This window comes from Eschrichtius robustus, chromosome 1 (assembly GCF_028021215.1).
Source record: "Eschrichtius robustus isolate mEscRob2 chromosome 1, mEscRob2.pri, whole genome shotgun sequence".
NCBI lineage: Eukaryota > Metazoa > Chordata > Mammalia > Artiodactyla > Eschrichtiidae > Eschrichtius > Eschrichtius robustus.
The window spans coordinates 120,721,099-120,734,463 of record NC_090824.1 but is presented as its reverse complement, the minus strand read 5'-3'; the positions used below and the strand labels follow the sequence as shown (position 1 = coordinate 120,734,463).

The window sequence follows — 13,365 nt, the reverse complement described above, 5'->3', positions numbered from 1 at the left end:
TAAATATACAGCAGCCATATCATACTGATTAAGGAATGTCTTAATATGCAATATTATTTTCTGTCTACAGGATCTTTACACATTAAATTTAAGTAGCTGATTGATTAAAGGTTAATAATATTGTTTTCATGTTATATCCACTTAATTGTATGCTACTCTTTTAAAAGTGGGTTAAAAAGAGATGTTTACTTTTAGTACACTACACTACCAATTAGAAATTGAGAAATAAAGAAATAATATTATGGTAATAAATATTACCCATGCAATAACTGGGTAATGTTAAATCTAAGTGTAACAGTAGGATAAAAGTTACTGACTTAAGTGTCCATTTCAACTTCCACCCCCGTTAAGAGTTGTCATACATTTCAGACTTCCTAATATTTTGTAAAAATAGCTAAAAAGAGGTGTTCCAATTATTCCTTGCACAGTATTGTCAATATTGTAAAAACAATTATCATCCATATTTATAAATCTTTACTGGAAATACAGTGTTCAAATAACCTTATATGTGGTATAGTAGACAACTTTTTATAACATTTTTTCTCTCTCTTAGCCAACTGAAGAAATACGATAAAGTTTTCCGTATAAACTAGGGCAACAAAACTACTATACAGTTTTTATATATGTTATAGAACTTGTTTCATATGGGATTATGTTACATTAGAAAAAAACAGAATAGGAACAAAACAATTAACTTAAGAGATTATAAAAAGAGAAGTCTAAAATTAATATTTGGTTAGCATAATAGCATTTCCTAAATCACAAAGTTGCAAGAAGAAAACAGTCTACAAACTGAGAGGAAATTTTAGAACACGATTACTTTATAAAAGATGCTGTAAAACAAACTGCATGGAGCTAATATGGATCCCCCTCGTTAAGCTCTGGAGAATACATTAATATATCTGTCTTGGCCTCCAAAGCCTCTCACCTCTCAAATTCTCCTTCCTGGAAGATTTAAAGAAGACAATTTTGACCACAAAATTTCCCTGGCCAAGTCTTGGTGTGGCCCCAAAACAGGTAGTATATTTCCCATCCACACCCCTTTGCTGTTAATACAGAGACTTTAATCTTTTTTATTCTTTCACTCACTATAAGAAGGCAATTCTACATGTCAGAGACTGGTAACAGGGTATGCCAGGAGTAATCTTTATTTGGGTTCTGGTCTACTTTCAAATAAAATCTTGTGCAGTTTTGACAATGGATTTTAGATAATTAGTGTCTAGTTACCTCACATCTTCACCTTCCTCTAAAATAGACAAACAGATAGTACATTTTTCCTCTGTGTCTTCCTCGGTCCCTTCTTCCCCATCTTGTTTGCAGTGCAGTTTCCTCTGTGAGAACCAATCAGTTGTTACCTTATTAGTAGAGATGACATTATTGAACAACTGAGTAAAGTCTGTGTTTATTTGAAAAACAAAACAAAACAAAACCACACATTCACCCACAACTTATTTCCCAGGTAAAACTGTCATGAATTAAAGGATGAATTAAGTGACTATTATCAACTAAGTGTTCTTGTAAGACCCTTAAATGATCAGCATCAAAAGCAAAATTAAAAGTAACAGAAATTCATCAGCTTGAAATTTATCGTTTTCAATCCACAATTAGAATACTATGTACTATTTTTGTCCTGTCATGAGCACAGCCAAATAAACTTTATTTTACTAATGAATATTTCAAATAACATTCAAAAAATTAATGCTAATTATAGTATTTAGCTTAAACAGTTGAAAGGACTTTAATGGCTATACCTCATTAATACTCTTAGAAAAAGGATGAAAAATGCGATGAACAGAAATTTCACACTTTATTAGTCTCTATAGCAAAGAACATTGTCGTCTGTTGAAAGAAATTTATTTAACATGCCTAGTCCATAACTTCTAGATGTAACACTACATAAGGAATATAAGGGTAGACTGTAAGAAATGTAGGTCAATTAAATGTCCATCAAAATAACTGACTAGTTAAATTATGGTACTACCGAATGATGGAATTCTGTATAAGCGATTAAAAAGAATATGGATCATCTGTAGGTGCTGATACAGAATGAAAAGAAAATGTGCAAAAATGCATGTATATTACCCCCTTTATTTTTAAAAGTGAAAGAAAAATATATACATATGCATATTATTAAAAATATGTGGAAGAACACCTAAGAAATCTTTAAGCATGATTTTTCTTCTGGGAAGGAAAACTAGGATCAGTAGGGTAACAGACTTCGGAGTATATATTTTCATACTTTCAATTTTTTTAACCACATGCTTGTATTGTTTTAATAATAAAAAATGTAGTTGCTAGACTCCACAAACTCAAAGGAAGTCCATAATATGAAATGTTATGCATTTCAATAATAATGTAGATGTTTCATAGAATAAATTCTTACTTTTTTGTATTTATGTGGATATGTACATCTTTCAATTGTCCCCTGGGATGCTCCACGATTGACATTTCCTAGTCTTTCTTCCAAATGAATAAGTTCCTGAAGGTGAAGAATAACTAGTATTAAAAGTCAGGATGATTATTCCTTGAACAGCACTGTCAATACTGTAAAAGCAATAAAGTTCCATATTTATAAACCTGCAATGTAAATAGAGTATTCAAAAAGCCATATATACGGTAAGGCAAATGGCTGTTTACAATTCTTTTCTCAGCCAACTGAAGTGGTATGGCAAAGTTATCCTTGCAGACTACCACATGGTACTATGTACGTCAGTAAGCATGTATGCATGCATGTAAAAGATGAAATCATTGTAGTAAAATAGGGAAACAAGTCAAACAATAGTTCTAAGTCCCAATGACTCCAACTTCCAAACTGACATGAAGAAACAAAACTTTACATCAGGGACTTCCCTGGTGGTGCAGTGGTTAAGAATCCGCCTGCCAATGCAGGGGACAGGGGTTCGAGCCCTGGCCCCGGAAGATCCCACATGCCGCGGAGCAACTAAGTCTGTGTGCCACAACTACTGAAGCCCGTGTGCCCTAGAGCCCGTGCTCCGCAACGAAGAGTAGCCCCCGCTCGCCGCAACTAGAGAAAGCCCGCGCGCCGCAATGAAGACCCAAAGCAGCCAAAAATAAATAAATTTTAAAAAAAACAAAAAACTTTACATCATATTCAAATGACTTGTTCTTCCTGAAAATTCACACAAGAAGATATTTAGCGAAAAACTGAATTACTTAGGTTTATTTTTCTACAGCAATGCTTCTCTAAAAATTAAGCTTAGTCAAAAAGCATTAGGCATCGATTGCAGTAGGAAAATATTAGAAAAACCTAAATGATTTTCTAGGAGAATGGTTAAATTATATTCATCCACACAGTAGAATATCAGAGCTATCGAAAACAATGAATTGGTCCAAAAAATGATAGTACTGATTTCCCAGATATATTGCAAAGGGTAGATTTATATAAAAAATGTTACCGCTCAATTCTAATGTATTACAAACATCACATGGGTTCAATAAAGCACGTAAGTCTACTGCATTTATTTAAAAAAAAAAAGCACTGGGCTGCCCTGGTGGCACAGTGGTTGAGAATCTGCCTGCCAATGCAGGGGACACGGGTTCGAGCCCTGGTCTGGGAGGATCCCACATGCCGCGGAGCAACTAGGCCCGTGAGCCACCACTACTGAGCCTGCGCGTGTGGAGCCTGTGCTCCGCAACAAGAGAGGCCGCGATAGCAAGAGGCCCGTGCACCACGATGAACAGTGGCCCCCACTTGCCGCAACTAGAGAAAGCCCTCGCACAGAAACAACGACTCAACGCAACCAAAAATAAAAATAAATAAATCAAACTATTCCCTTTAAAAAAAAAAAAAAAGCATTATGGTTTTTCTCCCACATTTAATAGTATGGTTCTTTATCTGATATTTATATTAACTCAATAAATTTCTACATTCTTCTGTATTAGATATTTTCATTTACTCTTCTTCAAATACTTGGGTAACTTCTGACACTAAAATTAATATCACTTATAAACCTTTCTGTAATAATCCCTAGAAGCAATATCAGAAATACAGGTATTTTACTGCTTTCTGATCCCCAGCCACTGCAGCAATCCTATACAGTTGTAAATATTAATATTACATATATTCTCTCTCTGCATTACGGATACTGTGGCAAATATCTTCATTAATTTTATTACATACCTCAAAATTGCCCCTGAAAGGACCTCTGAATGATGTTCCATCCAAGCCTGATGAAATGTAACGAATGTGAGGATAGCCTGCCATGTCAGGAACCTATTTTAGTAGAAGATATAGGCTAAATCAATTAAGAATAGGCTCAAGTTTTGCTGCTACCATTGAATAATTCAGACACTCAATTCTCTCCATCCAGCTTCTCACAAAAATCAATGTCAATAAGTATATATAGCTCCAAAAAAGCATTCTGTTAACAGGTTCCTCTTCAAAAATGATCTCTTTTATAATAACTCAAACCGTCATCAGAAGGAAAAAAAAAAAAGGAAACAGCAGTTCCACGAGATAACAATTCTCTTCTACTTGATTTATTTTGCACAAAGAATCCTAAGTAGAAAATACTCAAACCTAAGAATGATGTTCTTAGTAGCCTAAACGTATAAAGGCTAAAATTTTATAAGATCTGATCAATTTCAGAGAGCTTTATTGAACAGTATTAAGAAACAGAAATGCACAAAATTTTCCAACAAAACTTAACTTCAACATAAAAGTTTTACTTCCCTTCCTCTAACTCCCAAATAGGCAAAGGTACCCTTGGCTCCCTTTTTGGTTTGGCTCTGTTAGTGAAAGTTTTAACAGTGTTTTCTAATTTTTTTGTTAGGCATAGTCAATCCTCCTTATTCATGGATCTCTTTTTTGTGAACTCACCTACTTGAGAGAATTTATTTGTAACTCCAAAATCAATAGTCATGCTCTCACAGTCATTCATGGACCTGCACAGAGCAGCAAAAAATCTGAGTTGCCCAATACGTGTTCCCAGCTGAGGAAGAAGACCCTGCCTAGTTGTTTCAGCTCTTACACTGTAAACAAGTGTCTTTTTTGCAATCTACCTAGTGTGATGTTGGTCACGTTTTTGTGCTATTTATAGATCATTTTATTGTTTAAAATGGCTCCCAAACAAAATGCTTAATTGCTGGCTAGTGTTCCTAAGTGCAAGAAGGTTGTGATGTGCTTTATGCAGAAAATATGTGTAGATAAGCTTCATTCAGGCATGAGTTGTGGTGTTGTTGGCCATGAGATCAATATTAATGAATCAACAGTATGTGTCACATAAGGTGTCTCTAAACAGAAACACACATTAAAACAAGGTGATGCATTGATTGGTTGTTGTGACTAGAAGCTTGCAATAACCTATGGCTGTATTTACCCTTAGGAATAATATTGGGTTGGCCAAAAAGTTCGTTTGAGTTTTTCCATACGATGTTACAGAAAACCCCGAACGAACTTTTTGGCCACACCAATAATCTGCTTAGCACATCAATATCTGCTTAGTCAGCGTTCACAGCAAATCTACACAACATAACTACCATGAATAATGAGAGTTGACCGTAGTGTTAGGAAAGGGAGATACTGAGACAGAGCACCATTCTTCCATTTTTATAAATAAATCTCCAAAATTATTTTTTAATCAGCTTCGCTGAATCACAACATACTTCTAGCAGGTTTTACAGCTTTAAAGGACAATTCACACATGGAAAAGAATTTAAAATAAGCAATAACTTTTACCCTTCAAATAGCCTAGTATTTAAATATCTGCAATTTTCCTCATAATCAAGATCAATAGTACCCAGCTTTAAGCAGATAATCTAACTTCCTACACATCTCCAAGGAAAATGAAAAAAATCAGAAAGGAACTCCTGCCTTCCAAATTACTTAAACCTGCACTTCTCCTGTAACCCTCCCTAGCCTCCTTTCTCTAGCTTTTAGGGATAAGCTTCCTCTTTCTCCTACTCAAAGGTAAGCTCTATCACCTGCTCCCCTCTCCTCCTATTCCCCAACCCTGGGTCATCCTTAATTAACTGCTACCCACCCCTTTCCTCGACATCTTCAAACAAGTCCTCCCTAATGTTAATGTTGTTCTGTCTTAAACCTAAAATTACCTTCAAGTTTCTCCAAACCTAAATTACCTCTCTAATCCTGGAACAAATGCCAACCCTACTCCCCACTTTCCCTTCACAGCCAAGTTTATAAAGCAAGTAGTTTATATTCACAGTCTCCACATTTTTTAACCTTCCTTACTGTAATCTAAGAGGCACCCCATCTCCATCCCTCACCGCTACTGAAATCACTCTGACAAAAGCCGCCAATAACTACTCCCATGCCAAATGCATTCAACATTTTTCAAACTTTACTTTTTTGTGATGAAACGCTACTGACCATATTATTTTGACATAACTCTAACTTTATTTCTCCTCAACTTCTCTAGCCAATTCTTGGAATTCTTTGTTTGAAGTACAGTATTATCATTTAAATATAGTATTATTATTCTCCAAGGTTTTTTTCAATCTCTTGTCAGTCTGACAAATTAGATTAGATTAGATTTTCCTGGAAATCTAATCCTCTTCCATGGATTCATGGAATATGACAGATATGTGACACATATATATTGTACATTGACAGATCACAACCCATCTTTAACTCAGATACCAGTTTATTGTTTGGAGATCCAGACCATAAACCTAACTTCCTACTGGACATCCCAACTTGATACACATATTATCTCAGATTCAATATGTCCAAAACCTAACTCACCTAACCCCTTCCCTAAACCCTCATCTAATATTCTCCAACTTAGTGAATGGCAACACCATATACCTAATAACCAAAGCTAGAAATCTGGGAGTCATCCTAAATATTACTCAAATGTATCCCATCATTTTTATGTCAACTACCACTGCCCTTGTTCAGGCATTCACCAACTTTTATCTCTTCTACTATCATGTCCTAACCAGTATCCTTCTCCTACCATCTATTTTACACATAACTAAAGAGGTGGTCTATTTAACTACAATCTGATTAAATCACTCTAACAACATAAATATGATCAAGACATTCCCCTTTCAATGGTTCCTGAGTCCTAGTTTCTTAGCAGAGCAGGTATTTCATTGCTGAATGACCCTCACCCCTAAGATCTAGAAATACCAACTTACGTGGATTTCCTTGTGCTTATGCTATTTGAAAGCTCTTTACATGCTGTAGCCACTGTAAGAGTACCATTCTCAATTCTTCCAAAGCCTGCTTAGAAGTTGCATGTATAATAAAGTGTCTTGGCAACCTTCTCTGCAGTGCCTCTACCCCTACAAGACAAAACTACTCACTTCTCTGTACCACACAATATATGTACTATGTGAAGAGCAAACTCAATTTTTGAGGAATTTGTTCTTTAGAACTCAAAATGGATCGACAAAATCTGAATCTGTTCAAATCAGATACAGAGAATTAATACAGTCCTTCTGCTGATCAGAAAATAAAGTATGAATGCATTAGAACAGACCCATTACCACTTACAACAAAATAAATCACATGTCCTAGGGAGAGTGGATCAAGATTGTCATCTTCATACAGAAGAAAAAAATTCGTCATTTTTTACATTGCGAAGAGTATATTTTACAATGCAAATACAAACACATATTTTAATATGTCTAATACCTTCTTATAGCACAGTTTCAATCTAATAATAATAATTCTCAACTTCTACTGAAACACCTATTAACAACTAATACATTACAAATATTTCCAATAAAATATTTAATTTAGAAAAGGAAGAATAGTTTTCAAAGGCAACTATGTCAGAATTTTGAAATGTTCCTATTTTACCATTAAAGGAAGAGCTCCTAATTGCAAGTGATGAAGTCGAGGTGGTGCATGGTAATGGGCCAAGTGAGGATGCAATGCTCCAGGTGTATAAGTAGCTGCAGTCACTCCAGCTTCAATTCCCAGTTCCCTGACAAAAGAGGGGAACAGTTAAAATTTTAGACATCCTTACAGTGTCTTTATTATCAACAGAAATGGGGGATTATGTTTACATTTTTGTTTTTTGTTTTTATTTATTTATTTATTTATTTATTTATTTATGGCTGTGTTGGGTCTTCGTTTCTGTGCGAGGGCTTTCTCCAGTTGCGGCAAGCGGGGGCCACTCTTCATCGCGGTGCGCGGGCCTCTCACTATCGCGGCCTCTCTTGTTGCGGAGCACAGGCTCCACACGCGCAGGCTCAGTAGTTGTGGCTCACGGGCCTAGTAGCTCCGCGGCATGTGGGATCCTCCCAGACCAGGGCTCGAACCCGTGTCCCCTGCATTGGCAGGCAGATTCTCAAGCACTGCGCCACCAGGGAAGCCCTATGTTTACATTTTTAAAAGTAATCTGAAGATTCTTATCTTACTTAGCTGAGAAAAAAAGATAATTTAGCCCAAAGGATATAACTAATAATTTCAAATTCATTTTAGGAATTAAAATTCGAAGATCCAATTTTGTGAGCATGAGGAGCAACGCAGCATTTGTATTCAGTTTCATATCTCACAAAGGAAGGAAATATAATGGATGGCCCCTGAGGTTCCTTCCAATCTAAAAGTCTGATTCTTCCTGAGGAGCGTATAGAATAGAGGTTACTTTTTTGGTTTCTATGAATGTGCTCCCAGGTCTTCCGTTTGTTGGACAGTGCCTCTGGATTGTTGGCATCAAGGACAATTACCTTATAAAGCAAGGGTAAACAAAATTTTAGAAAGAGTAAAATTTGGTAAATGCCAAATCTTCATTTATTCATGCTCATTTTATGTTTTGTCTCAAAAGTCACTGTGGATCAAGATCTCAATGACTGCCTACAGACAACAGATCCGGAAAGAAAATTACTGCAAATCTGCTTCCATTTCTCTAGGAAAGAACACAAGCCTAGAGGATGCTGGCTGGACTTCCCCTGTCAACAGCAGGGGTTAAGGGTGGTACAGCAAATGTGAGTACAAAGGTGGGGGGTGGTGGATAAAGAAGTTATGAAAAGTTTAGGGAGTTAACTTTTGACGGTAGATCCCTGAAAAACAACAACAACAAAAAAGCTCTACTCCTGTTTGACACGCTCCCTGCCCCAGAACTCAAGCTGCTACTCTTTCCTCTCCAGGTCTCTTAGGACTCACCCAGAGACAGTGCTTCACAGATAAACTGGAATTCAGTTTCTCCACACTACCCTTCTCTAAGCATTCCACTACAAAGTATCTCTTCCAGGTTTCCACCAGGAGAAACTGAGCATAGCTTTGAAATAAACAAGATACTGACCAGGCAGATCTCTCTGGAGCCTGTCGAGGATGTGAGGACATAGTCTGAGGCACATGAATATGATGCCCATGACCATAGTTTGGGTGCATCCTATGTGGATGGGGTGGGGGGCGTTCATGTGCCCGCCTGGAAACACAGAACACAAAAAGACCACTGGAAATAATTGAATAATTGGTTATTTCTTAGTGTAGAAAAAATAATATCATATTAATATTATAAACAGCTACAGATTAGTCTTGAAATTAATTCTATAAATTATAAAAACGTAATATAAAATAATTTAATGATTAATAATAAATCAAGAAACCATAATCCCACAAATTCTCACTGCTCATTTATTACAATGCCTCCAATCCGAGTATCACCCAAGGAAAAAGGCAGTTTTAACATTATCTTGCATAACTGCTTTACAGCAAATATTTAAAATAGAATAATAGGAACTAAATGAAAATAAAATTTTAAAAATTAATACTCCAGCATATGCTACAGGCACAAAAAAGTTATTTTATATAAACATATAAAGCAGAAGAATGGAAACTATTTTATTTTGCTTCACCTTTATACTGTAATAACATTCATCCATTTTAATGGATAAAACTTCTAAGAAAAAAATTTTAACCTTGTGCATTTTTTTCAAACACACGCAAATACATGTCAACACATCCAGGGCACTGACATTGCCTCCATTCACACTTTATTTGTCATCCCAGCTTATTATATTTTCTCTTTCTAGTCTAAAGTCTGTCAAATTTACAAATGCAAATGGTCATAAAGTTCTAAACAAATGGCACTTAAGAAAAAACAGTTCCAGGGATTCATTTTTTATAGTCTAATTCTTACTATTAGTTCCAAACACATTTACAGATTTTGCATGTTTAATCTTAATTTTCTAGATACTGGAAGATACGAATATGAAATTGGCAACTTTCTATAGAAAGGGTCACTATATTAGAATGGCAGAAACAGCCAGAGATTCTGAATATAGCCTTAAATTATATAACTAAAGAAAGAAGTTACAGATTATTGATTAGATCAAGAGTTTTGCAAACATTCTGGAAGGGCCAAATAGTTAATCTTGTTTGCTCTACAGGCTACAAGGTCTCTGTTGCAACTACTCAACACAGTTTCTGTAGTGTGAAAGAAGCTACAGACAATACATAGATGAACAAGTGCAGCTGTTTTCAGGCAAACCTTTATTTACCAAAACAGGCAGGCAGAATTAGACCAACAAAGTACGCTGCCCTAAATTAGACTATCAGATCCTGAATTTTCAAAAGAAAACAAAAAGTTCAATTATAGTCTTTTCATAATGTTTGGGGAATATCTTAATATTTAAATTTATAAATAAACTAAGTTAGTAAGACTAGTTTTTCAATGTCAGCTGTTGAAAACTTCTACTAATACCCTTCTTCCCTCTGGTTGGTAACATAAAATAAATCAAATTCAATCTTTAATAACTTTACATCTTGTTACTCAGGATCACCAATTTTAACATTAATCTTTAGTATGGACTACTGAAGAAAACAAACAAGAGATTAGTTTGCAAAAATAAATGACCTTGGGTTATATCCTGAAAGGGCTTTGATTTTATTAAATAACCTGATACAGATTTTTTTTGTCAGCACCTACAACTCAGGATAAGACGGAGGAACATTCTGGTTAGTAAAGAATTAATTTCCCAGTGAACTGAGGATTAAGTTACATCACTATTAATTGAGGATAGCTACATCACTTCTAAAGACTTTACAGGTTCAAAGACCAATGGAAATAGAAGGCGAAAGAATAAGATGTGATTATTCTTTTAAAAACATAAAACATACGTTGGATGCTGCATCATTCTCCTTCTTTGAACTTCCATCCTCTGCATCACCTCATGAGGATGCAGTCTCTGTGCTGTAGGTGCTGTGGCTGGAATATGGTGTGAAATTGGCTGGTGTGTGGGAGGAAGATGCTGAGGGACTGGTGCAGCGGTACTGGCTAAATGCGTTGGAGGTGGAGGTGCCACGGGGTGAGATGTTGCATGAGAAGATATTTGAGAATGGAAAGCATGTACAGGATGAGGGATAACATAATCCACTTGAGGCGGAGGCTGAGTCTGAGGAGGAGGGTTTCCGTGAGAGTGGGGGCAGGCAGAGGTTTGATGATGAAGTGGTCTTGTCAAAGAAGCATCTGTAAGAAAAGCACAGGCACCATAGAGTTGAGCACATATTGGCATAATACATTCCTATTATATTTTACAGACATATTAGCACATATTTAATTTTTATGAATACTTTATCAATGCTTGAGTCTGCTTAGTCCTGTTTGGCATCTTGCTTTCTTCTTTGAGTAATCATAGGTATCTTCTCATGTCAATATATATAGCTTTACTTCATTCACAGCTTCACAGCATTCCACTATAGGAATGCACCAAAATTTATTGAAGAAATCACCACTGATAAAAACTGGAAGCAATCCAAAGCTGCAATAAACATCTGTATGATTCCCCTTGTGCTCTTTCATACATGCATGTACACGAGTGTGTACACGCATGCACGTGCACACGCACACGCACACTGCTCACAGAGAGTTTCTCACTGCTCACAGAGCAGTTCTGAGTCTGAGAGAATAATTTAAATTCAGATACTTGTTGACAAAACACCCTTCCCAAAGTTTACATAATTAATTACCATCAGCAGTACATGAGAGTTCCTGCCTAATTACACTATCACTAAATTTTTTAAATGCTAACCAGAAAAAAATTATGTATTTATTTACCACTTACATTTCTTCCCAGAATTATCTATTCATATTCTTAGCCTATTATTCACCTTTTTCTTGTTGATTTATAAGTATTCCTTGTATACATGCAAGCTTTGTCATAATAAGGTCGTATAAACATTTTTCCAAATTGTCTATCAATTTTACTCTGCCATACTCAAGTATTTTGCTTTTGTATAATCAAATGTATAAATTATATACTTATAAATACATAAATCTTGTTTTCCTTTGTCATTTACTGGTTATAGAGCACTACAGAGAGGAAAGCAACTTGCGAGTCCTAGGCACAACTGCAAACATATACTTTCATTAGTGCACTTCTCCTCCTGCCCCATGCTACTTTTCTTGTGCTACATTAAGAAGAAGGGGGCATATTTGCCAGGAACTTGCCACGGAAATCAGCCTTTATAAAGATGGTTTCGCCCATTTCTTCATCCTGAATCTTCATGTTGCAAAGTGACTGTTGAAAAGTCCCTCAGAGGAATACGTATCTCTCTTACTCTAAGAGATGTGCATCTGTTTGAGGTCTAAAAATAAGTTTGTCTCCTCTTTGGATTTTAGTTCTAATTTCATTTTATTTGTAAGATTTTTCTTGGTAGCCTGGTATGGAGCTACAGCTATTCTCTAGTTTCATTACAGAAAGACTGCCTTCAATTTTTAATTGCTTTGATTCATGCATCAGTGGTGAAAGTCAGGTAACCATGGACTCATTCAGCCATACTTCAAAGGAAACCCTGCTAGTATGTATTGTTATTTAAAGGAAATATTCACTAAATATTCACAATATTTAAAGGAAACTTTCAATAAGCTCAGTGTAAGTTGTGACATATTTTTAAACTGATTTTCTAAAAATTATATTTTCAAATCAATGCTTTACTCTAAGAAGTCACAAAGCTCAGTACTTCTTGGTCATCAAAAAGGAAGTCACTAAGTTTTATCATTGTTAACTATCCTTCCTCAAATTTAGAGCATTTTTCCCAGTTTCATGTCAAGGTTTACTTCTATAATCACTATACAAGAAAAAATATTCACAAATATAACAGAATTTTAAAGTCTTGTTTTGGAATGAATCAGTTTATTTAACTCTTCATTAATCATTTTATTTTTTTCAACCTTACTGACATATAATTAACAAATACAACAATATATTCAAAGTGTATAATACGATAATTTGACACATGTATACCACATGAAATGATCACCACAATCAGTTTAATTAACATATCCATCACCTCACATAGTTGCCAGTTTTTGTGTGTGGTGAAAAATTCAGCCATCATTATAATACACTGTTTATCTAAACAAAACAATTACTAACCACTGTATAAAGGTGACATATTTTGCCTTCCCACAGACCATTTCGCTTCTT

The 13,365-nt window shown here is 35.5% G+C and overlaps 1 protein-coding gene across 8 annotated transcripts in view; it reads right to left on the bottom strand.

The window, feature by feature from the left end:
• The window catches only part of RNF111 (ring finger protein 111), an 86,074-nt gene that overhangs the window by 2,451 nt on the left and 70,258 nt on the right, over positions 1 to 13,365 (bottom strand). For 5 of the 8 annotated variants that reach the window (XM_068552547.1, XM_068552586.1, XM_068552555.1 and 2 more), the window contains 6 exons: positions 11,057 to 11,405; positions 9,237 to 9,389; positions 7,790 to 7,916; positions 4,142 to 4,234; positions 2,384 to 2,479; positions 1,228 to 1,355 (listed from right to left, as the gene is read on the bottom strand). In XM_068552547.1, the coding sequence (XP_068408648.1) occupies positions 1,228 to 1,355; positions 2,384 to 2,479; positions 4,142 to 4,234; positions 7,790 to 7,916; positions 9,237 to 9,389; positions 11,057 to 11,405 (946 nt within the window). The remainder of the gene's footprint in view (positions 1 to 1,227; positions 1,356 to 2,383; positions 2,480 to 4,141; positions 4,235 to 7,789; positions 7,917 to 9,236; positions 9,390 to 11,056; positions 11,406 to 13,365) is intronic. The other 3 variants (XM_068552561.1, XM_068552569.1, XM_068552577.1) reach the window with 3 other exon arrangements.